General features: G+C 39.1%; 1 protein-coding gene across 1 annotated transcript in view; it reads right to left on the reverse strand.

Annotated features, from left to right (window-relative positions):
* LOC126458619 (ATP-binding cassette sub-family C member 4-like) overlaps positions 1-23,435 on the reverse strand; it is a 170,416-nt gene that overhangs the window by 5,958 nt on the left and 141,023 nt on the right. The window contains exons 19-24 of the mRNA XM_050095785.1: positions 21,262-21,432; positions 16,953-17,080; positions 16,589-16,834; positions 14,568-14,728; positions 10,501-10,630; positions 5,058-5,168 (exon numbers count right to left, since the gene is read on the reverse strand). Of these exons, the coding sequence (XP_049951742.1) occupies positions 5,058-5,168; positions 10,501-10,630; positions 14,568-14,728; positions 16,589-16,834; positions 16,953-17,080; positions 21,262-21,432 (947 nt within the window). The remainder of the gene's footprint in view (positions 1-5,057; positions 5,169-10,500; positions 10,631-14,567; positions 14,729-16,588; positions 16,835-16,952; positions 17,081-21,261; positions 21,433-23,435) is intronic.

Here is a 23,435-nt window from a genome sequence, read left to right on the forward strand (position 1 = left end):
CCTTTCACCTGACTCCATCAACCTCCTAACCCCACCGACACCCCGCACCCCTACCTTCTACCTTCTTCCTAAAATTCACAAACCCAATCATCCCGGCCGCCCCATTGTAGCTGGTTACCAAGCCCCCACAGAACGTATCTCCACCTTCGTAGATCAACACCTTCAACCCATTACATGCAGTCTCCCATCCTTCATCAAAGACACCAACCACTTTCTCGAACGCCTGGAATCCTTACCCAATCTGTTACCCCCGGAAACCATCCTTGTAACCATTGATGCCACTTCCTTATACACAAATATCCCACACATCCAGGGCCTCGCTGTGATGGAGCACTTCCTTTCACGCCGATCACCTGCCACCCAACCTAAAACCTCTTTCCTCATTACCTTAGCCAGCTTCATCCCGACCCACAACTTCTTCACTTGTGAAGGCCAGACATACCAACAATTAAAGGGAACAGCCATGGGCACCAGGATGGCCCCCTCGTACGCCAACCTATTCATGGGTCGCTTAGAGGAAGCCTTCTTGGTTACCCAGGCCTGCCAACCCAAAGTTTGGTACAGATTTATTGTGGCATCTTCATGATCTGGACTCACAGTGAAGAACAACTCCAGAATTTCCTCTCCAACCTCAACTCCTTTGGTTCCATCAGATTCACCTGGTCCTACTCCAAATCCCATGCCACTTTCCTTGACGTTGACCTCCACCTGTCCCATGGCCAGTTTCACACGTCCGTCCACATCAAACCCACCAACAAGCAACAGTACCTCCATTATGACAGCTGCCACCCATTCCACATCAAACGGTCGCTTCCCTACAGCCTAGGTCATCGTGGCAAACGAATCTGCTCCAGTCCGGAATCCCTGAACCATTACACCAACAACCTGACAACAGCTTTCGCATCCCACAACTACCCTCCCGACCTGGTACAGAAGCAAATTATCCAGAGCCACTTCCTCATCCTCTCAAACCCAGAAACTCCCACAGAAGAACCACAAAAGTGTCCCACTTGTGACAGGATACTTTCCGGGACTGGATCAGACTCTGAATGTGGCTCTCCAGCAGGGATATGACTTCCTCAAATCCTGCCCTGAAATGAGATCCATCCTTCATGAAATCCTCCCCACTCCACCTAAGAGTGTCTTTCCGCCATCCACCTAACCTTCGTAACCTCTTAGTTCATCCCTATGAAATCCCCAAACCTTCTTCCCTACCCTCTGGGTCCTACCCTTGTAACCGCCCCCGGTGTAAAACCTGTCCCATGACCCTCCCACCACCACCTACTTCAGTCCTGTAACCCGGAAGGTGTACACGATCAAAGGCAGAGCCACGTGTGAAAGCACCCACATGATTTACCAACTGACCTGCCTACACTGTGACGCATGCTATGTGGGAATGACCAGCAACAAACTGTCCATTCGCATGAATGGACACAGGCAGACAGTGTTTGTTGGTAATGAGGATCACCCTGTGACTAAACATGCCTTGGTGCACGGCCAGCACATCTTGGCACAGTGTTACACCGTCCGGGTTATCTGGATACTTCCCACTAACACCAACCTATCTGAACTCTGGAGATGGGAACTTGCTCTTCAATATATCCTCTCTTCCCGTTATCCACCAGGCCTCAATCTCTGCTAATTTCAAGTTGCCGCCACTCATACCTCACCTGTCATTCAACAACATCTTTGCCTCTGCACGTCCGCCTCGACTGACATTTCTGCCCAAACTCTTTGCCATTTAATATGTCTGCTTGTGTCGGTATATGTGTGGATGGATATGTGTGTGTGTGTATGCGTGTGTATACCCGTCCTTTTTCCCCCTAAGGTAAGTCTTTCCGCTCCCGGGATTGGAATGACTCCTTACCCTCTCCCTTGAAACCCACTTCCTTTCGTCTTTCCCTCTCCTTCCCTCTTTCCTGATGAGGCAACAGTTTGTTGCGAAAGCTTGAATTTTGTGTGTATGTATGTGTCTGTTTGTGTTTCTATCGACCTGCCAGCGCCTTCGTATGGTAAGTCACATCATCTTTGTTTTTAAATATATTTTTCCCACGTGGAATGTTTCCCTCTATTATATTGACATCTTTGTTTTTAGATATATATGCTTGGTCCCTCCCTCTCAGTAAGCAATATTTGTCTCTCTTTCTCTCTCACCCACACCCTTTTTAAATCTGAGTTATCACTTTAAGAGTACATCATTAGCTCTATTCTGTATATAGCTTTGCATGATTTCCATTAAAAACCTGTATGTCTCTGCCCATGGTTGAGCACAATATCTCTTTAATCTTCATGTTCTATGAATTTCATTGCTGGTTTGCAGTTGTTCCAATGACCTGCTTCAAGACTTTGAATAATTGGAAAACTCTAAAAAACTCTTAATGCTGGTATATCACTTGAAAAATAGGGCACACCAAATGAGATACATCACAGGGTATTTGGATATAAAGCAGAGATAATACTCAAGGAAATGTCATTCCTATAGGACTGCCAAAAAGAACATGTCTGGTTAAAATTGTGGAATATAATCATATGGCTCTGGACATTCCACTGAATGCAACCTGTATGGTGTCAAACTATGCATCTACATGTAGCAACATTCAGGCAAAATGCATGAACATCATTGCGTTAGCTGTGAGAATAACACACTAGAGGGAATAAAGTTCATTATAGTATTGACTGTCACTTGCAACCCATGTCCTTAATTATCTGCTGGATGTATTCTAATGTCTGTCTTCCTCCACAGTTTTTGCCCTCTGCAGCCTCCTCTAGTACCATTGAAGTCATTCCCTGATGTCTCTACAGATTTCCTATCATCCTATCCCTTCGTCTTGTCAGTGTTTTCCACATATTCCTTTCCTCTCCAATTCTGTGCAGAATCTCCTCATTCATTACCTTATCAATCCACCTAATTTTCAACATTTATCTGTAGCACCACAATTCAAATGCTTCAAGTCTTTTCTTTTCTGGTTTTCCCAAATGAAATTTCTTTCTCAGACTGAGGCCTGTGTTTGATACTAGTAGACTTCTCTTGGCCAGAATGCCCTTTTTGCCAGAGACAGTCTGCTTTTGATGTCCTCCTTGCTCCATCTGTCATTGGTTATTTTGCTGTCTATGTAGTAAAATTCCTTAACTTCGTCTACTTTGTGTCTATCAATCTGATGTTAAGTTTCTCATTGTTGTCATTTCTGCTACTTCTCATTACTTTTTTCTTTCTTCTATTTACTCTCAATGCATATTCTGTACTCATAAGACTGTTCATTCTGTTCAGCAGATCATGTAATTCTTCACTTTCACTTGGGATAGTAATGTCATCAGCAAATCGTATCCTGAATTTCAGTTCCACTCCTGAATCTTTCTTTTATTTCCATCATCACTTCTTTGATGTACAGATTGGACAGTAGGGGCAAAAGACTAGAACGCTGTCTTAAATAAATTTTTATTCGAGCACTTCGTTCTTGGTCATCCATTCTTATTATTCCCCCTTGGCTCTCGTACATATTGTATATTACCTCTCTCTCCCTATAGCTTGCCCCTATTTTTCTCAGAATTTCAAACCATTTTACATTGTTGAACACTTTTTTCAGGTCAACAAATCCTACGAACATATCTTGATTTTTATTTAGTCTTGCTTCCATTATCAGCCTCAACATCAGAATTGCCTCTCTGGTGCCTTTACCTTACCTAAAGCCAAACTGATCATCATCTACATATCCTCAATTATCTTTTCCATTCCTCTATGTATTATACTTGTCAGCAACTTGGATGCATGAGCTGTTATGCTGAGTGTGGGATAATTCTCACACTTGTCAGCTCTTGCAGTCTTTAGAATTGTTTTGATGATATTTTTCCAAATGACAGATGGTATGTCACCAGATGCACATCAGACTCAGAGTCTCACACCAACATGAAAGTTGCATTGTTGCCACTGCCCCCAATGATTTTAAAAATTCTGATGGAATGTTATCTATCCCTTCTGTCTTATTTGATCTTGAGTCCTCCATAGCTCTCCTAAATTCTGATTCTAATACTGGATCCCCTATCTCTTCTAAATCGAGTCCTGTTTCTTCTTCTATTACATCAGACAAATCTTCCCCCTCATAGAGGTCTTTTCACCTATCTGCTCTCTCCTTTGCACGTAATACTGGAATTCCCCTTGTACTCTTAATGTTACCACCCTTGCTTCTAATTTCACTGAAGGTTCTTTTGACTTTCCTATTTGCTGAGTCAGTCCTTCCGACAATTATTTCTTATTCAATTTCTTCACATTTTTCATGCAGCCATTTCACCTTAGCTTCCCTGCGCTTCCTGTTTATTTCATTCCCCAGCGACTTGTATTTCTGTATTCCTGAATTTCCCTAAACATTTTTGTACTTCCTTCTTTCATCAATCAGCTGAAGTATTTCTTCTGCATCTGAAGTATCTCTTCTTTGTTTTCTTTCAGTTAAATCTCAATACAAAATCTGCATTAAAATTTTTTATGACATGCCTAATGCATCATCTGTTTCATGTACATTCAATTTCCAGTCACCCAGTTCCATATAGCAGCTTTTGGGACATCCTTCATGTGCATCATCTTGAAGAGAAGTACAGCCATATTGAATTTTCCTGCTAATGTCGTAACTCAGGAAAATGACGACCAGGCTCCATATAAATCTTCTCTAACTATACACGAATTTATGTTAATTGTAAACTGACCAAAAATAAAAGAATTTTGCGATGGCACAATATTCCGGCCTATTCATCTGAGACACATATATGTGAAACAGCAACTTCAGAAATTGAAAATTAAACTATTCCACAGGTAAAGTTTGCACTGACTGCCATTATTGGACAGCATGTTCCACCATTATAATAATAATAAAAAGAGGCTGTTGATGTAAATGCCATCTCTGTTCTATGCTGTTAACCTTTCTCATCCAATTTTGATTTGTGAATAATAAACAGCTAAAATGATGGTCGTTAAGTTGGCTAATAGTTAAATATGATGGAATTTTTAAACAAAACTGGGTGTTAATTTTTGAAGAAGAATCTTAAAATGAAGTTGTATCAGTTCTTACCTCTTTTGCCACTTGTCTTAACTGTGCTTCCATTGACTTTCCTGTCTGTTCAACCATTTTAGTGAAGTGTCCATCTGGTATTTGGAGAAGCACATGTGGATGTGCATATTCCTTTAAGAATTAACAGTTGTGATTAGTAGTATGCCTTTTAACAACTGAATTATGATTTCAGTAATGCTAATGAAATGATCCCAATTTTTTTTAAAAAAATGGTGATAGCACAAATTTATTCTTCTCATTACTACAAGCTCCTGACCTGCTTTCATCACACAGATGTCTGTTGTCCATATCACTACCATTAGATTCTAATGTTATATGTTTATTTCTTCATGATCTGATCTATAATAATGAGAAGGACATACATTTATCTAGGTCTCTGAGTTACCCAAAGCTTCTAATCTGTTTGATATATACACCATAGGCCTTCAACTGGTGGTGTTTCAATAGACGTTGTTAAAGCTAGAAACAAAATATTGCAAAACAAACTAACAATGTTTTACAGAATGTCTGTAGTGGAATACAATTTCAAAAACAAGAACAAATCTGCAATTGCCTATTTTAGAAGGAAGGTGACAAACAAGATGTTAAAAAATCAGTCTCCTCTGCATAAAGCATGAGCCATTCACTAAATTTTCATCTAGTGCATGGGACGGGGGGATGACATTAGATTTTAATCAAATACAAGAAAATGCTTATATTATAAATGACTAAAGTGAAAGGTACTATTAGCAACTCATGAATAAAATTATAGAACAAAGTACAATAATGAGTATGAATTACCACTTGGTGTGGTATCATAAATTCTGGTGAAGCTTTTGACCCAGCTACGGAGAAATCTGTACTCACAGGCCTTGTGAAACAATTCACTGATTCAACTTAGATTAGATTATAGTACTGAAGAATATACAGATAAATATTACTGCTACCATTAAAATTCAGCAGGATACTGTTCTCAGCAGTACTGGAGGAAGTTTTCAGGTTTTTAAACTGCAAAAGTGGGAAAGAATATGTGTCAGTGATTAATACCTGAACATGTTAATTTATGTATGGTGCTGTCTCTAGTGCAGCCAAACTTCAACAATTGATGTAAATATTGAAAGAACGTCTGAAAATTACTTACAGTACGACAAATGTCAAATAATGTATGACCAACATATTGACAAGAAAGTAGTTCAATTTCACAATGAAGCCATGGCTCCTGCTAATGATGTTTTGTACTTAGAGATTAGATGTTCAAGGAAATAAGCAGAAGAGTAAAAAACAACCTGCGGCACCTTCAGTAAAATAAATAAGGTTTTCAAATCTAAGCTATTTGAAAACAAAGCTTTACAGTCCTTGTATATTGCCAGTCCTGACTAGCAGGAGTTAATGTGAAAACCATTCTATTACTGACAGTTACTGTGGGAGCAATGGACAGATTCTTGTTCAGAATTCATAGTAGAAACAGAGAAACCAACCAGTATACAACACAACAGACTGAACAGTAGAGACAATTACATTTGTAATGAAAATGTAGTGAAGAAGGGTGCATCGAAAAGTCTAGAAGAGTTTTATCCAGCAGCAACTGTCAAATGGACATTGAAAAAGATGGTATGATGACAAAATCTCCAATCAACATCTTATCATTTCTACTCTTGGCTGCTGATGAAAGTGGGATATTATTACTTATAGATATAAATAAAATAGAAAGAAACATTCCACATTGGAAAAATATATTTAAAACAGAGATTCCATGACTTACCAAACGGGAAAGCGCTGGTAGATAGGCACAATAAAAAACACACAAACACACATGCAAAATTTCGAGCTTTCGCAACCCCTGGTTGCTTCGTCAGGAAAGAGGGAAGGAGAGGGAAAGATGAAATGATGTGGGTTTTAAGGGAGAGGGTAAGGAGTCATTCCAATCCTGGGAGTGGAAAGACTTACCTTAGGGGGAAAAAAGGACAGGTATACACTCGCACACACACACATATCCATCCACACATATACAGACACAAGCAGACATATTTAAAGACCAAATATAAATAATAAATAAAAATGAAAATATAAATATAAATAAAAAATAATAAAGACCAAATATAAAATTTAAATATGTCTGCTTGTGTCTGTATATGTGTGTGTGTGAGTGTATATCTGTCCTTTTGTCCCCCTAAGGTAAGTCTTTCCGCTCCTGGGATTGGAATGACTCCTTACCCTCGCCCTTAAAACCCACATCCTTTCATCTTTCCCTCTCCTTCCCTCTTTCCTGACGAAGCAACCGAGGGTTGCGAAAGCTCGAAATTTTGTGTGTGTGTTTGTGTGTTTTTTATTGTGCCTATCTACCAGCGCTTTCCCATTTGGTAAGTCATGGAATCTCTGTTTTTAATATATTTACAGATATAGTTTTACATCAAGAAGATAAGAAGAAATCATATCAATATATAAGAAACATGAGCTCATAATCCAGATAAGAGTAGTATACAGTGGCTAAAATAATTCCACAATATTCTAAAAACAATCTTTGTTAGCACAGAAAGTGTTTGATGTAGGTTGGGAACAATTCCTACACTCTGAAGCTTCAATAAGTACTCTTAAACTGCAGCATTTAATGTATATGAGACTGCTCCATTCAACAACACAATATGATTTTCCTTGATCCATTCTGTTTGTTGACGAAATTAATTGAGTATCACTTTATGTGGAACTCTTAATTATATTGTCATACTGGCTATCAGAACTGATGTGGTAATCAGGGGCAGTAAATGAATTTCAATAGTAAGCATGTTTGCACAGTTTTTATTTAAATATATAATAGCTTATAGCTCAATGATGGACACACACAAGCTAAAACAAATCCCAAAAGTTAATATAAACCAAAGGAAGCAGTAGTTGCCACCTTAAAACAACATTAACATAATGTGACACTAACACCCACCCTCAGTGTTAACTATCAGTGTTACAAAAACTAGGTTAGAACATTTAAATAAGTCCCAGCTACACCATAAATTTTTTAAAATTTTATTTTATGTAGTGGCCTCACCAGAACATCAGCTAGTAGCTTATCTGTACTAATGTGCTTAAACACAACTTTCTCAGCAGAAACATTCATCCTAGCAAATAAAATTTTAACATCTATATGCTTAAGTTTATGATTGAACTGTGGGTTCTTGCAAAGGCTTATTATTAGCATATTATCTCCAAAAAATAAAAAACCTCTTTGACTGCCAGAAAGGCTACAATACAAACAATAGTGAAATTTTTAAAAGTCCTGATTTAATTGTCATCTAAATCAGGAAACACAGAAATAACTTTTTATTTATGCCCAATAACAAAAAAATATTTATTCTATTAGAAGCTGGGTCACTTAAGAAAACTGCCGTATCAGGTACCAACTCAGCAAAAATCACTGCTCTAGATACTGTGTGGGCTTGGTCACAAATCGTGTACTAGTTTCTTTTTAAATGAATGTGGCAACTATAATTTTCAGTATGTTCTCAGATTCCACAACTTGTCTGATCTCAATCTCTACCAGTCCCTGATTTTCAGTTGACTTTATTAGGTTCCCAGTCCCCTATATCTATATCTGTTTCTACCCCATTACAGCTCGGCATAATTGGTTTCATATTTCTCCTCATCCCTTATTTCAATGATATTTAATTTTAGTGACAGTATCACACTAACTGTCTTCCCTGTCCTACTCCGTGCTGCTCCCCTTCTCTCCTGTGTGTCACCTGCTGCTGCTACTCTAGCTTTGCACGCCTGGGAACTATCCCTCTTCTCATATTTCTATTCCTTCTCACCTGCTGTTCTTCCTTACCCATTGTCTCTTCCCATTCACTATACCCATCCCGTACAGCTGAAATGCAGCATTCTGAGAGAGAATGGATATATGATGTGCTTGACTTTGATACTTGACCTATAGACAACACCACCTTATGCATTTGCTATCATTTGAAGAGCAGTTCTCTTTCCTCATATCCATGCATAGCTATCCCATACCACAATAGTTGTCTGTAATAATTTTTATGTTGATTTTATTTGACATTGGGTAGCATATATATGAAGATACTGAAAGAAAGGTTCTGTATGTCACAACTGGAAAAAAAAAGATTAATTGAAAATATTGTGACTGACCATGTTAGAGCACTGAAGGACCTGAATATATCAGTAAGTTAACCCTTAAATACTATGGATGTTGACAGGAACACAATTGCTAAGGGGTCTCTCAGGCCACATTTTTATTTTTTATGTATAAAGTCTCAGTTTTGGTGGGTATATATTTTCTTGACTTTCTGTTGTTCGTTACACTTCTTGGAAACTGACTTTATGGAAATTTGCAATTTTTAAACAATACAGAACTTAAAACACTTTGAAAATTAAACGACAGCAAGATTTGCAGTTTATTTTCATTTTATATGTTACTAAAATAACAGCACACAGTTACCTCTCTAGCTAACTTGCGGATTATCATCAGGGAGATAGTATTACAGATTCATAACATGACTGTATAAAAAGACACATTTCAGTTGTGACAAATTGTTTTTGGAATCAGCTTTGAGTTTACTACTCATTATTTCAGCCTTAGACCGAGTATTCCACCCCATAATTCTATCAAGGGAGAAATTTTGCCAAATTCTTAGCTTAAAAATCAAGAAGAAAGTATGTATTCTTCTGATGCCCTGAATCAAATTTTAATCACTTTCAGCTGCATGCCTTTCACACAGACCCTCCTACAATTCTCCAACCAAATTGGAACACCACACTGTTGATGTGGATACTTTGTTTTCCACTTAAAACAAGGACAACAAAAGGCTGATGTTTTTCATTTATCAAAAAATTATTTCTGTATTTGAGACTAATATCTCCAAAACAGCAACTTTTCTCTGAAGCTTTTCAGTATCTGTTGCAGTCCAGGCAGCTGAAAGACAATGTTGAGTCACCTTGTTCTTACGTCACTTAGCGGCTTCTGTTTTCTCTATCGGAAACATTTGTCTGTTCTTACCGAAGATGCACACTTCTCCATCGTCATCATCTGTCACATCTTCATCACTTTCATTTTCCTTCTCCGAATTAGTATTGTGATCACTAAATATTCAAAATCAGGATCAGTATCACTGTCATCAAAGTCTTCATCTGAGAATTCATTGAGGTAATGTTGAAGCCCCACATCCATCTTGCATAGAAAACACTGCATAAAAGGTCTAGCTTTCCTCACCATGGAGGAAGGGTAACGTTCAGCAAAAACACAACATGCATACCCTATGGTTTGTCACAGGGGTGTGTGAAATACTGCAAGAGAAGAAACTGTAGCCATCTGAGAGACCACCCAGAGTAGTTAAAGGGTTAAAAACATAAAGCTTCTCCACACCAGCCCGAAGTTTTTCATTTCGATAATCGGTAATCTAAAGCTTGCTGAAAAAGACAAAAAATGTCCAGTATGACAAATTTCTGTAAGATTACTCACCACCATTCTCCCAGAATCCATCACTAGAACTTTATCTGAGTCCATTATAGTATTGAGCCTGTGCGCAATAGTAAGCACAGTGCAGTCCCTGAACTTTGTTCTGATGGTCTTTTGTATAAAGCTGTCAGTCCTAAAAAAAAATATTTCACACATTACTATTCATGGTACTCTACACAATGGCACAGCAAAAGAAGACATAAATACTGGCACAGGAAAAGCAGAGACAAATATTGGAAAAGTAGCTTTTGCCATTTTTTTGACATGGGCTCTTACTCATTTCTCATGTATAAGGGGTGGTCATAAAGCTACCTCAACCTCAAGCTATGATTATGAAACTTGGTGAAGGTGTTAGTCCTTCTCTACATATAAGGTTTTTTTTTTTTTTTTTTTTGGAATGATGAATGACTTAGAATAGACCTCCATTTTAGAAGTTTGCATTCTGGCTGTTGAGAAATTGTTCCATCTCACAAATTGCTTCTTTTCATCCTGTAAACACCTGTCAGGCAGTAATTTCTTCATCTGAAGGAAGAGGAAGAAAACATTGGACATGATGTCAGGAGAATACAGAGGTAAGGCAAAATTTTATAGCCGAGAGAAGCAGTAAGTGGGACATGTCCTGTACAGAATGACCTGGGGTGTTATCATGAAGCATAACCAACCCCTCAGACAGCTTCCTATGATGCTTGGTCTTGAGAGCTTCTCACAAACTTGATCAGGACATTTTGGTACTATGCTCTTGCGACTGTTTGCTATAAGCATTAGCTTTTAGTGCTACACCATGGCTGTCCAAAAAAACACTCAGCCATCATCTTGCCCAATTATGTCTGGGTCTTTGCCTTTTTCTGAAATAGTTAATCTATAAGTTCCCACCGTTTGTTTTGTTTGTTTCTCTCATGGTCATAGTGATATACCCAGCACACAGCCTTAGTGATTAGGTGGCTAAAGAAGTCATCTGAATTGGCCTGACACAACTAAAACATTTTTGCTGCTGCCTTACTTTGATGAGCATACTGTATGGATCCGTGCAGTCACAGAATCCAGCAGACAGTGAATTTTGTCATGTTCAAAATGCAAGGCATTGAAAACTGCCTCCATTGTGATAGACAGGTCTTTGAGCAGCAGGGTCTCCACATCTCTCAGAGACACGATCTGCCATTCGTTCTTAATCAGACTTATTTGACCAAAACGGAATCTCTCTGTACCACCTAATCACTCCGTCATATGATGGTACATTGTTGTTGTATATTTCCACCAACACAACTTGGACTATTCCACAAAGTTTCCCTTTAAATGCAAGAAATGAATTATCACACAATACTCCACTTTATCAATGGGCTGCACCATTTTTTCTCACTCCTCTAGCACCATGCTATGGGACTTTGTCATGGGGATTTCAATGTTAACCAGACAAGAATTTGCAAATAAACAAAAATCAATTATGTAACTATTTAAGGTGATGATCAAAACTTCAACTCCTTTCCTATACCCAACTTCAAAGCGTAAAATCAATAATAAAACATAGACCGTACATGGAAGAGATGAAGACTGTCTAATTAACAACTGGCAAGTTACAAGGAACCACAATAAAAATCAAAGAAGTAAAAGTAGTTTTTAGGAAAAAAAAAAGATTGTGTGAGCGGTTGTGATATCATTTTCTGTTTTTATGTATGGCAACCCTGCAGCAGCTGCAGTTGTCACTAGTAAAGCAGGTCCTTGTTTCATTTCAAATTCATACTTTTCTCAGTTCAAGACATACTCATTATTCATAGTGAACAAACTGTTGTTCAGTACAAGGATGGTTTTAGTTTTCTATCTGTTTGGAAGTCTATACGTTTGATGAATTTATATGCAGCAAATTGAGAATCTTCAAGGATTCCTCCACAATGTGATATATTTAAAATGGCACTACAAAAGTTATGCGAGAGTGTACAATCCTTACATCACTTAACTTGAATTACACCGAGGTGACAAAAGTTATAGGATAGCGATGAGCACCTTTACAGGCGGCAGCAGTACCACACGTGCACGCGAGGTGTGAGAGGGCGGTGCATCGGCAGAGCTGTCATCTGCACTCAGGTGGTTCATGTGAAAAGGTTCCCAATATGGTTATGGCTGCACAATGGGAATTAACTGTCTTTGAACACGGATAGATAGTTTGAGCTAACCGCATGGGACATTCCATTTCAGAAAGCATAAGGGAATTCAATATTATGAGATCCACAGTATTAAGAATGTGCTGAGAATACCAAATACAGAAATCACCTCTCACCACAGGCAATGGAATGGTCGACAGCCCTCACTTAATGACTGACAGCAGCAGTGTCTGTGCAGAGTTGTCAGTACTAACAGACAAGCAGCACTCTGTGAAACAGCCACAGAAATCAATGTGGGATGTACTACAAATGTATCTGTTAGGACAGTGTGGCAAAATCTGATGCTAATGGATTATGGCAGCAGATGACTGGCACGAGTGGCTTTGCAAAAAGTACAACATCGCCTGCGGTGTCTCTCGTGGGCTCGTGACCGTATCGGTTGGACATCAGATGACAGGAAAACTGTGGCCTGGTCAGATGAGTCCTGATTTCAGTTGGTAAGAGCTGACGGTAGGGGTAGAGTACAGTGCAAACCCCACAAAATCCTGAACACAATTTGTCAACAAGGGACTGTGCAAGCTGATGGTGACTCCATAATGGTGTGGACTACACGGAATGCAATGGGTCCTCTGGAGTTCGGCTACTTGGAGAACATTTGTGGCCGTTCATGGACATCGTGTTCCCAAACAGTGACGGAACTGACAAAACGAGATTTTCACTCTGCAGCGGAGTGTCTGCCGATATGAAACTTCCTGGCAGATTAAAACTGTGTGCCGGACCGAGACTCAAACTCGGGACATTTGCCTTTTGCGGGCAAGTGCTCTACCGACTGAGGTTCGAAAGAGAGCTTCTGTAAAGTTTGGAAGGCAGGAGATGATGTACTGGCAGAAGTAAAGCTGTGAGGACGGGGTGTGAGTCGTGCTTGGGTAGGTCAGCTGGTAGATCACCTGCCCGCGAAAGGCAAACGTCCCGAGTTCGAGTCTCGGTCTGGCACACAGTTTTAATCTGCCAGGAAGTTTCAATGATGGAATTTTTATGGATGACAATGTGCCATGCCACAGTTGTTCATGACTGATTTGAAGAAAATTCTGGACAGTTTGAGCGAATAGTTTGGCCACCCAGATTGCCCGATGTGAATCCCACTGTACATCTATGGAACATAATCAAGAGACCAGTTCGTGCAGAAATCCTGCATCGGATTTTCAGTAACTTGATGAGTCCATGCCACGATGAGTTGCTGCACTATGCCAGGCAAAAGAAAGTCCGACACGAGATTAGGAGGTTTCCAACTTTTGTCACCTCAGTGTATTTGGTGATCATTACTCGTATTTATATTTATCTACTTGTTTGCCTACAGCACACCACAGAGGACTTGTTTTCTCATGAAGACAATGCACCAAACCCATTTCTCCCAGATTTTTTTGAATGGTTTGAGAAAACACCCCGGACTCCAAGATATTTGTGTGGCCTCACGTCACCTGACTTCAGTCCAACTGAGCCCTGTCAAAAAAGATGAGAACGTATTACCAACCAATGATTTTTAAGGCATCACTTGTGTAGTTTGTGTCAGGATGACTCCCCAAAGCATTTGATGTTTAGTGGAGTCTATGCCATAACATATCATCATCGTCAAGGTGAAACGGGATGCTACACTTTACTATGGAAAAGTGTCTTTAAATCTGCTACACACATTTTTTTTCTTCGAGTACCATCATATTTACATTTACTATAACTTCAGGATATACAATATCACCACTGATGGCCCCTCCAATACTGAATGCTTCATTTCCATGGTAAATTGTATGCTGCATGACGAAAAATAAGGTTTTAGGAATTATTCTATGGCTTCTTTGCCTGTATTCATATGGCAACAGCATAGAAATACTTGAAAACACAGCCACTTTAGGATGGACTGGTCTTGTAAATGAAAATAAAAAGTCAATACATTCTGTACTAATCTTGTAGTATACATACTGTGGATCAACATTTGCTGTAGCTTCGTCAAGCACTAGTACTTTATTATTTCTAAGAATTGCTCTAGCAAGGCATATCAGTTGTCTCTGTCCAGCACTAAAGTTGCTTCCCCCTTCATTTACGTGGAACTCCAGTGTATCCACAGCATCTTTCAGTTCCACCTAAAACAAATAATCACGTTAGAATTGATAAACAACAATAAGCTTACATCTGAAATAAAACCGAAAATGTATTATTCCAATAGAGATACACACTGATGTGCAAAACTTAAGTAGAAAAGTGATGTTTTTATGATGTGTCACTGTCAAGTAACATAGCTCAGTGGAACTTGGACCACATAGGAAGAACTGCTACAGTATAGTAGAGAAGGTAACTGAAGATATATGCAATGAGATGAGCAGAAATGACATATCATTCAAAGACAATGATTACACTGAAGTCACTGTGATTTATGATGGTCCCCAGGACATTACAAAAGGTAGACACAATTATTAATAATGTGTGTGATAACCACAAGTGGCAGCTCCCATGCTGGCTGAAAGGTTGGTAAGAAGTTCCTGTGGAAGGGCATCCCATTCCTTCTCCATTGTGGTTGACAACCGCTGGCTGGTGATTGGTGGATGTGGATATGTTGCAGTACATCTCCCCAGTGCCTCCCACATGTGCTTGATGCGATTTAAGTTAGTGGACTGGGCAGGTCAGTGCAATCACCAAATATCCTTTTGTTCCATAAGCTTCTCCACCTGCAGTGCTTCATGTACTTGTGCACTGTCATCCATAAAAATGAAGTTAGAGATGAATGCAGCCCTGAAGAGGTGCACACAGGGAAGCAGTACAGTGTCACAACAATGTTGACTGATGAGTGTACAGTATTCACAGATTTGGATGTCACTAAGCCTTCGCAACATTATGCCTCCCAACATCATAATACCTGCACCACCAAAACGATCATGTTTGACAGTGTTCCTGGGTGCATTACATGTTCCAACCTTTCAGCGTATCTGGGTGCAAATGGACCCAGGAACATTTTTGAAAATTATCATTGTGGTGGTCCAGGTGTTATAGTTTGGAGACGCATACTACTGCATGTGTGTACTGACCTCCAAATCTTTGAAAACTGTGCACTCACCACTCAACTTTATTGTGACACAATACTCCTTCCTCGTGTGCATCTTTTCAGTGGACACTGAGCCCTGACTTCATTTTTATAGATGTCAATGCATGACAACATCAAATAGTGCACGTGAAGGAGCCCTCGGTACAAAAGGATATTTGGCAAATGGCCTGGCCCGCACACTCCCCTGGCTTACACCTCATCGAGCACATGTCGTTTGCATTGGGGAGACGTATTGCAGCCTATCCACATGCACCAATGACCGTCCAGGGTTTGTCAACTTCATTGCTGGACGAGTGGAACGCCCTACCACAAGACCCTCACACCAGCCTTGCGGCCAGCATGGGAGTGCACTGCACGGAGCGGTCCACGTTTTATAAAAACTATTTTACTTGCCAGTGAAACATCATGAGAAAGTTACTTCTATCCTTATGGGTTTGTACACCAGTGTAATTACATACTGTGTTTTACCAATTAATGGAATCACACTGGTAGTAGAATATTGTAACTTTTGCATGTGTGATACATTAATACTGGCTTTGCTTTCATTTGATGCACCTTAAGTATAATATTACATGCACTGATAGAATATTATGCTTCCCTAACACTGACTAAAACAACAGAAAGTCCAGGATGAAATAACAAAATTCAAAATGATAGATTGCTACTCGCCATGTAGAGGAGGTGTTGAATGAAAGACAGGCACAGTGAGTCCTTTAGTGGCAACATTTAGTATTCAATTTCATTGAGTCTGTTTGTGATGCAATGCCTCCTCTATGTGATGAGTAGCAATGTATCCCTTCCACATTGTTGACTAACACTTTAACGAGACTTAGTATCTGTGAAATGTAAAACTACTGAAAACTAGGAAGAAGAATACAAAAACAAACTGCAGGGCTAAACCTACCTCTTCCAAAGCATTCCATATCTGGTGATCTGGAAATTCCTGAAATGGATCCAGATTGTATCGAATTGTTTCTGAGAACAACACTGGTTCCTGAGGAATAATCGAAATGCGTTTCCTAAGATCATGCAAACCGACAGATTTAGTATTTATGTCATCAATGTAAATGGCTCCTTCCAGTTTTGCTAAACGAAACAATGCTGCAATGAGTGAAGATTTTCCAGCTCCTGTTCTGCCAACAATGCCCACCTGTAAAAATATATACTGACATTGGTGCACAGTTAAACGATATCATACCAGTTACTCTTTGTCTCCTCTAGTTTCAGAAAGTGAGAATGATAATCAAAATGACAGACTCAGATTTTACCTTGTGCCCAGCTTGTATAGTGAAATCAAGATCTCTTAAGACTGGTGGTTCTGTCGGAACATACAAGAGACTTAGATTCTCAAAGCGAACTTCACCCTTTGTAGGCCAGTGGACTGACGGTTTCTTTCCTAGAATAACATATAAAATTATTTATGGAATACAGCAGTAAATATATTAGTTTCGTCTGCAAATGGAAATAATAATAAATTTTGCTGCTCTTGAAAAAACATATTCTACATGTTACATTCATTCTGCACCAATCTACAATGTTGGAAAACAAAACGTGCTATACACCCTCAAGGATAAGATCATTTTGTTGAAAAGTGAGGTAAGAATAAGTTCATCATTGTGGGAGCGAATGACAATAAATTCAGATCAAATGAAACACACATCACTGTCAAGGGCGCCCCAACAGTTGCATCAATATGCAATGTGCCACCCCCACCCCTTCCTGTGACAGCGATGCAGGCATTTATTCTCACAAGCAGGCATTTATTCTCACAAGCAAATGACCATAAAGATGCCAAATGCCATCATTAGGTAGATTGTCCCACGAGTCTTGTGCCGTATTTTGTAATTCAGCAGCGGTCCTTGCAGGCCACAGAGAATGAGTGCATTCCCACTTCATCATGTTCCATACTTGTTCAACAGGCATGAGATATTCCTATCTTGCTGGCCAGGGCAGTTGTTGCACACCATGAAGACCACATTGCACTGCAGCAGCCAGTTGTGGATGTGAACTGTCATGCTGAAAAAGCACGTCACCTTCCTGTTGAAGAAATGGTAGTAGCACAGGGCTAACAGTATGTGCAACACGGTGGGAACTGCACTTCACCCTGCAGAAACACCAAATGTGAACATGAGTTGTAACTGAAGGTCCCCCACACCACAAGGCCTCAGATGGGACTTGTGTGTCACAGGAAAATACAATCTGGAGTAGGCAACTCACCGGGTCTGTGCCATACATTTGTATGTCCATCAATTGCATATAGACGGAACCTACTCTAGTCACTGAAGTAAACTCTTTCACAACACGAGTTCCCATGATTGGTGGTGCTGTAATGTCAATGGTAACCTGACCAAAGGCACACATAGTCTTAACCCTGCTGCAAGCGAATATTTTCTACTGGTTGCTGATAACTTAGCAGGTGCAACATGTGCCTATACTTTGTGATGTTCGGTCAGCCACAGCTGCTCGCACAATTAATTGATCTCGAATACGCCTGTACTACGCGGATATCCAGAACCCGGTCTACAGTTGTGAGTATGTTTCACATACCACTTTTGAAAGCAGCAACATCCCACCAAGACACTGAGGTCAACATGTGCAGTTTCCTTACGTGCAAAATGTGAACCCATTCCAGTGGCTGAAGCTGTTCTACAGGAGTACACACTCATTTGAAAACACTGTCCACCTCTAAACTCAGCACAATTAATGTCTGCAGAGTCAAAACAGAGAGGTCTCCTGGGTACCATCTGCCGCCCAGTGACTGTGGTAAATGATTCACGAACCCTGCAACCCCTCAGTGTGGCCACATTTTACTGTACTGCAACTGAACACAGTCCTTGAGGGTGCAGTGTTTTTTTTTGTTTTTTTTCCAGCAGTGTATTTTTCCAGTGAGATACTAATTTAACACACATTTCATAGGGTAATGGTGAGTATATATTAATTGAAGCAACCAAGTGATGTCAGTCTTAGCAGTCACTGATAGTAACACACACAATGACAGCAAGATTAATACACAAAAATAAAACAGCATAAGAAAGATAAAGAAACAAGGTAACTAGATAAAGCATGAAGAAAGGAATGTAATTGACATGGATTAGCCACCAGGGATCCACAATTAATTGATGCAAGCAAGGAATCAGTATAAAATTTTTGTCTTTCTAGTTGACTGAGGTAATAAGAAACATCAGCCGTCTCGTGGGTCAGACTCATGAAGAGAAGTCTGAGAACTTCATCGGTTCAACTCAGTGAGAAAGTGGAGAGAGAGAGAGAGAGAGAGAGAGAGAGAGAGAGAGAGAGAGAAGGAGGGGAGGGAAGGCGGAAAGAGTTCAGTGACAGAAAGGTCTGAAATTTATTTTAAAAACATAGGGGATATGCTTTATACTCCAAAGATATAATTATAAAACCATAGGTGATATACTTCATTAAACCCAATGAGTCTATTTCAAAAACACAGGGAATATACTTTATTAAATCCAAAGATACATTCATTTTTGAAGAAAACTTTGTCCTTGAGTGTGTACATAATTATACATGTCCCAAATTTTTAATTGTCACAGTGATGACACACGATGCTTTGTCACACAACTGCTGCAGCTTCAGCATCAGCAGTGTGAAAACTCTTCACGCTCTCTCCTCCTATGCCCTCTTTTTCACCACTTTCACCAATACTCTTCTGCACACATCTGATTATTTCTTCATCTGTCTCACAGTTTTGTTCATTCAGCCACTTATTAATGTCATCAGCATCAATTTCTCCTCCTCATGGAAGCTTGTGGAACACATGCAAAGTATGCAACTGATGACTCCAAATTGAATGGCTCATCACTGTCTCTCAGTACTGGATCCAACGTTGCATCAATGGATGGCCACACTTTTTTCCAGCTCTTCACTACGGTATCGTCCACCCCGATAGCTGAATAGTCGGTGTGACGGATTGCCGTCCTACGAGCCTGGGTTCGATTCCCTGCTGGGTCGGGGATTTCTTCTGCTCAGGGACTGGGTGTTGTGCTGTCTTCGTCATCATTTCATCCCCATCCGGCGTCCAGGTCGCCCACTGTGGTGTCAAATGTAATAAGACCTCCACCGAGGTGGCCGGACTTGCCCCGCAAGGGGCCTCCCGGCCAATGACGCCAAACGCTCATTTCATATCAATATGGTATCACTCTCTACTTTATCCCGTGCTTCAGCTGCTTGGAAAAACATCATCACTTAACTTGATTGTTTTCCACATCTTGGTAGAGTCATCTTCACATTTTTTCATTAAGGAGACAAGAAACACATGTCGATAAAGATGTTTAATTAATTTCAGAATTCCCTGGTTGATGGGCTGAATCAGGGCTTTCACACTGGATGCAAGAAATAGTATTTGTGTACCATCAATCTTTAGAGTCACATCAGAAGGACTACTGAGAGCATTGTCAAAAATAAGGATAGCTTTCAGTGGAAGATTTTTTTTCTTCTTCAACTTTTTCCTCACTACTGGTACGACTTTTTTGTGGAACCACCGAGAGAATGTTTCTCTGTCCATTTATACTTTCTTCTGAGTGCAATATTGCTGCAGTTGCAATGTGTTTTTGTCAGTGTGCCAAAAACAATATGAATGTTGGGATCTCCCAATCACCATGAGTGGTTGACAATGATTCCCATTTATGTTACAACCTGCCATTAATGTTAAGTGTTGTTTCTGTTGCTTGTACCCATGAGCTTAGTTCTTGTTCTTGGTAGACAACATTATTGAAGGATGCATCTTGTAAAAGAGTCTGGTTTCATCAGCATTGTACAAGACATCAGCAGTTAAATCATCTTCCTCTATTATCTTCCGTATCTTGTTCACAAACTCATCTGCACATTTTCCATTAGCTGAGTGACTTTTCCTGGTGATTGTCAGCTGCCCAAATGCCATATCTTTTTTTCCAGTTGTTGGTCAGTTCTCACTTGCTGCAAACAACACCTACTGCCAAGATGTGTATTAAACACAGCAACTTTTCCTTTACTATCAGGCCACTGACTGGAATTGCTTTGCTACATTGTTGTATGAACCATGTAAAACAGCTCCATCCAGTTCTTCATTCTCACTCTTTTGTATAACCTTCTGTTTTCACAAGCCACTATCCATTTGAACTGCATACTTGCATACTACCTTTTTGATGTCATAAATAGTTACCTGTCCAATATTGTACTCAGCAGCAATGGCTTTCTGTGATGAACCTTGGTTCAACTTATATGAAATTTTAATTTTATGCTTGAGATCTAGTGTAATATCTTTCCTTTTAGAAGACATGACATGGAACAGTAAAGAACATCACAATTTCAAATACGTATAGCATTGTTTAACATTGTAATTTGCTAATAATACTGTTGTGTACAAAAATTCATCGTTCTGTGCCATTTCCAATGTGGTCCAGATTACTGAAATTCTGGACCACTGTAAGCCTGATTAGTGACAGCTTAATGTATTCAGATATTTAACAAATTCACTGTCTCGTTCAGTCGTGGAGAGATTCTTAAAAAACATATTAATCATGGGAATGCAATACCAGTATCAACATCACTACCTTACAATGTTACTTCAGCCATTACCTGGTTCAGAATCAAATGGGCCTTCCCTTTCAATATTGTTATACTGCAGAACTCTTTCCACAGAAGTCATCTGACTAACAACTTCAGTCAGCTGCCGAATACCATACTGCAGCATTCCAGTGAGAATTAGTGACTGAGCAATAGCAAGTCCTACAAAACCACTCATAGCACCTGGAAAATAAAAAGTTTGAATAAATAACTTGTTTTATTTGAATAAGTTGACTGTAATGACAAATAAAGTAAAATGCAAGAAGTGAAGTACATTTATATTTCAGACTTCCCCAAAAATTACATGTTGCATCTCAAATGTCATTGGATAAGCCCTAAAATGATGTAAATAGCACAAAATGAAAACTATACCTTGAAGGATTCACTGAACAGTAAGAAAGGTTTTGTATTAGAAGCCATAAAAAATTACATTTACATGAAAGCTTAGTTTCTACTACTACCAGTGAAGAAGAGGTATTATTTTCATTAGAGATGAGTATTATTCTACATCAGTACTCTGCAAACCACAGTAAAGTTTTACCAATGCTTAAGTAAGTGGAAAATAGTCTTCATTTACACCAAAGAGCATGTATAGTGTCTCTAAGAGCAAATGTCTCAACTGAACCTGCATGAAACCTTAGTTGTTTGGTTGCCAGTTCTGCTTATCATAATTGTGACCTCTTGTTAATGACATGGAATTAGCCAGTTTTACGATTATAGTAAATCTTCTGAGTGGAAAATTTGACAACAAGCTGATCATTTATAAAATTACTTATGGGTTTTTTGTTTACAAGCATGCAGTCTTTTATACTTAAGGCTGTTATAAGGCTATATGACAAGTAGTACTGTACTGTAAATCTGACGCTCTATTTACATATGTAAAAAATATTTTCTTTGAAAGATACCATTGTAATCATGTGAATATTAAACTAGTAATAAGAAATAAACAGCACTATATTGTGAAACTGAGGAGTTAGTAAATATTTTGGAAATAGCAGCTTTCTTAATAACTTACTTAATTCAATTTGGATGACATAAACATGGATAACATTAAGTAGAACAATGATAGTTTATTGTTAATAAAGTATACAGATTAAGTTTCTATGATGTATACTTTGTTCCACATCCCTGAAGTTTCTCCTCCTTGATGTAATCTAGGGAACATGATGAATGGAAGAAAAGTGCTGAAGCAATATTTAATTTGATGTTGAGATAAACCATGAGTGAAATTTGAGACCTCTTGGATACGAGATTTAATCATCAAGTTTCCATTTGAAATACATTTGCAGTAACTAAAACAATATTTCATGCTGAAGTAAATGGCAGCTTGTAACCACATAGTCACAATTGTCTTGCAGACAAGTTGTCTGCCGACTCTTTCTTACTGGAATAATTTTCCTTCTATTATCAAAAATATTTACACTGGTGCCAGTTTTTCACTATTAATGGTTTGTGTTTGTCTTCTGTATAGCCTCTCTATATATAATTAAACATGACAAACTGATAAAACACGTTATTAAGCCACTTTATAAAGTTTCACTTTTGTAAGTAATTGAAAAGTTTCTTTCCCCCCAGTAACCCATTTTGTTACTGAAAATAGAATGGGCTGACTTATTGTATGAAATGTTGCAAGTTCAGTTCTCTGACTGTCACACTTGCTAACACATGTATATAAAACTAGTTAAGTGGCAGTAGGCTGTATTAGTGTTACAAAATGGACTGTGGCTTTGAAAAAGAAGATAGGAGTGTTTCTGGATTTATTATTTTGGAAAATACTGAATTCAATTTATCTACACGGAGATGTGTTTGATGATTATGAGCAGGAGTGTTTTTCCCTGAATGAAAATCTAAAATCCATTATAACACTACAGGGATGTAGTGAAATCAGAAAAACTGGTTATCAAATGTGAATATTGAAATATTTGGTGAGCACAGGGTAGGTTTGAAGAACCATCTAAAGTGATCCAGATTTATGCAAAACAGTCTTCCTTATTTGAGAATTTGTAAAATGCCAGCCATATATGATTGCTCTCACTGATCTTGGTAGCAACAGTAATCCTTGGACAGCTTGTTAACCAAAATAAACTGATAAAGGGAAATTTTCAATTCTATCCCCCCCCCCCTCTCTCTCTCACTCTCTCTCTCTCTCTCTCTCTCTCTCTCTCTCTCTCTGTGTGTGTGTGTGT

The sequence above is a fragment of the Schistocerca serialis genome, chromosome 2, assembly GCF_023864345.2.
Source record: "Schistocerca serialis cubense isolate TAMUIC-IGC-003099 chromosome 2, iqSchSeri2.2, whole genome shotgun sequence".
Classification (NCBI taxonomy): Eukaryota; Metazoa; Arthropoda; class Insecta; order Orthoptera; family Acrididae; genus Schistocerca; species Schistocerca serialis.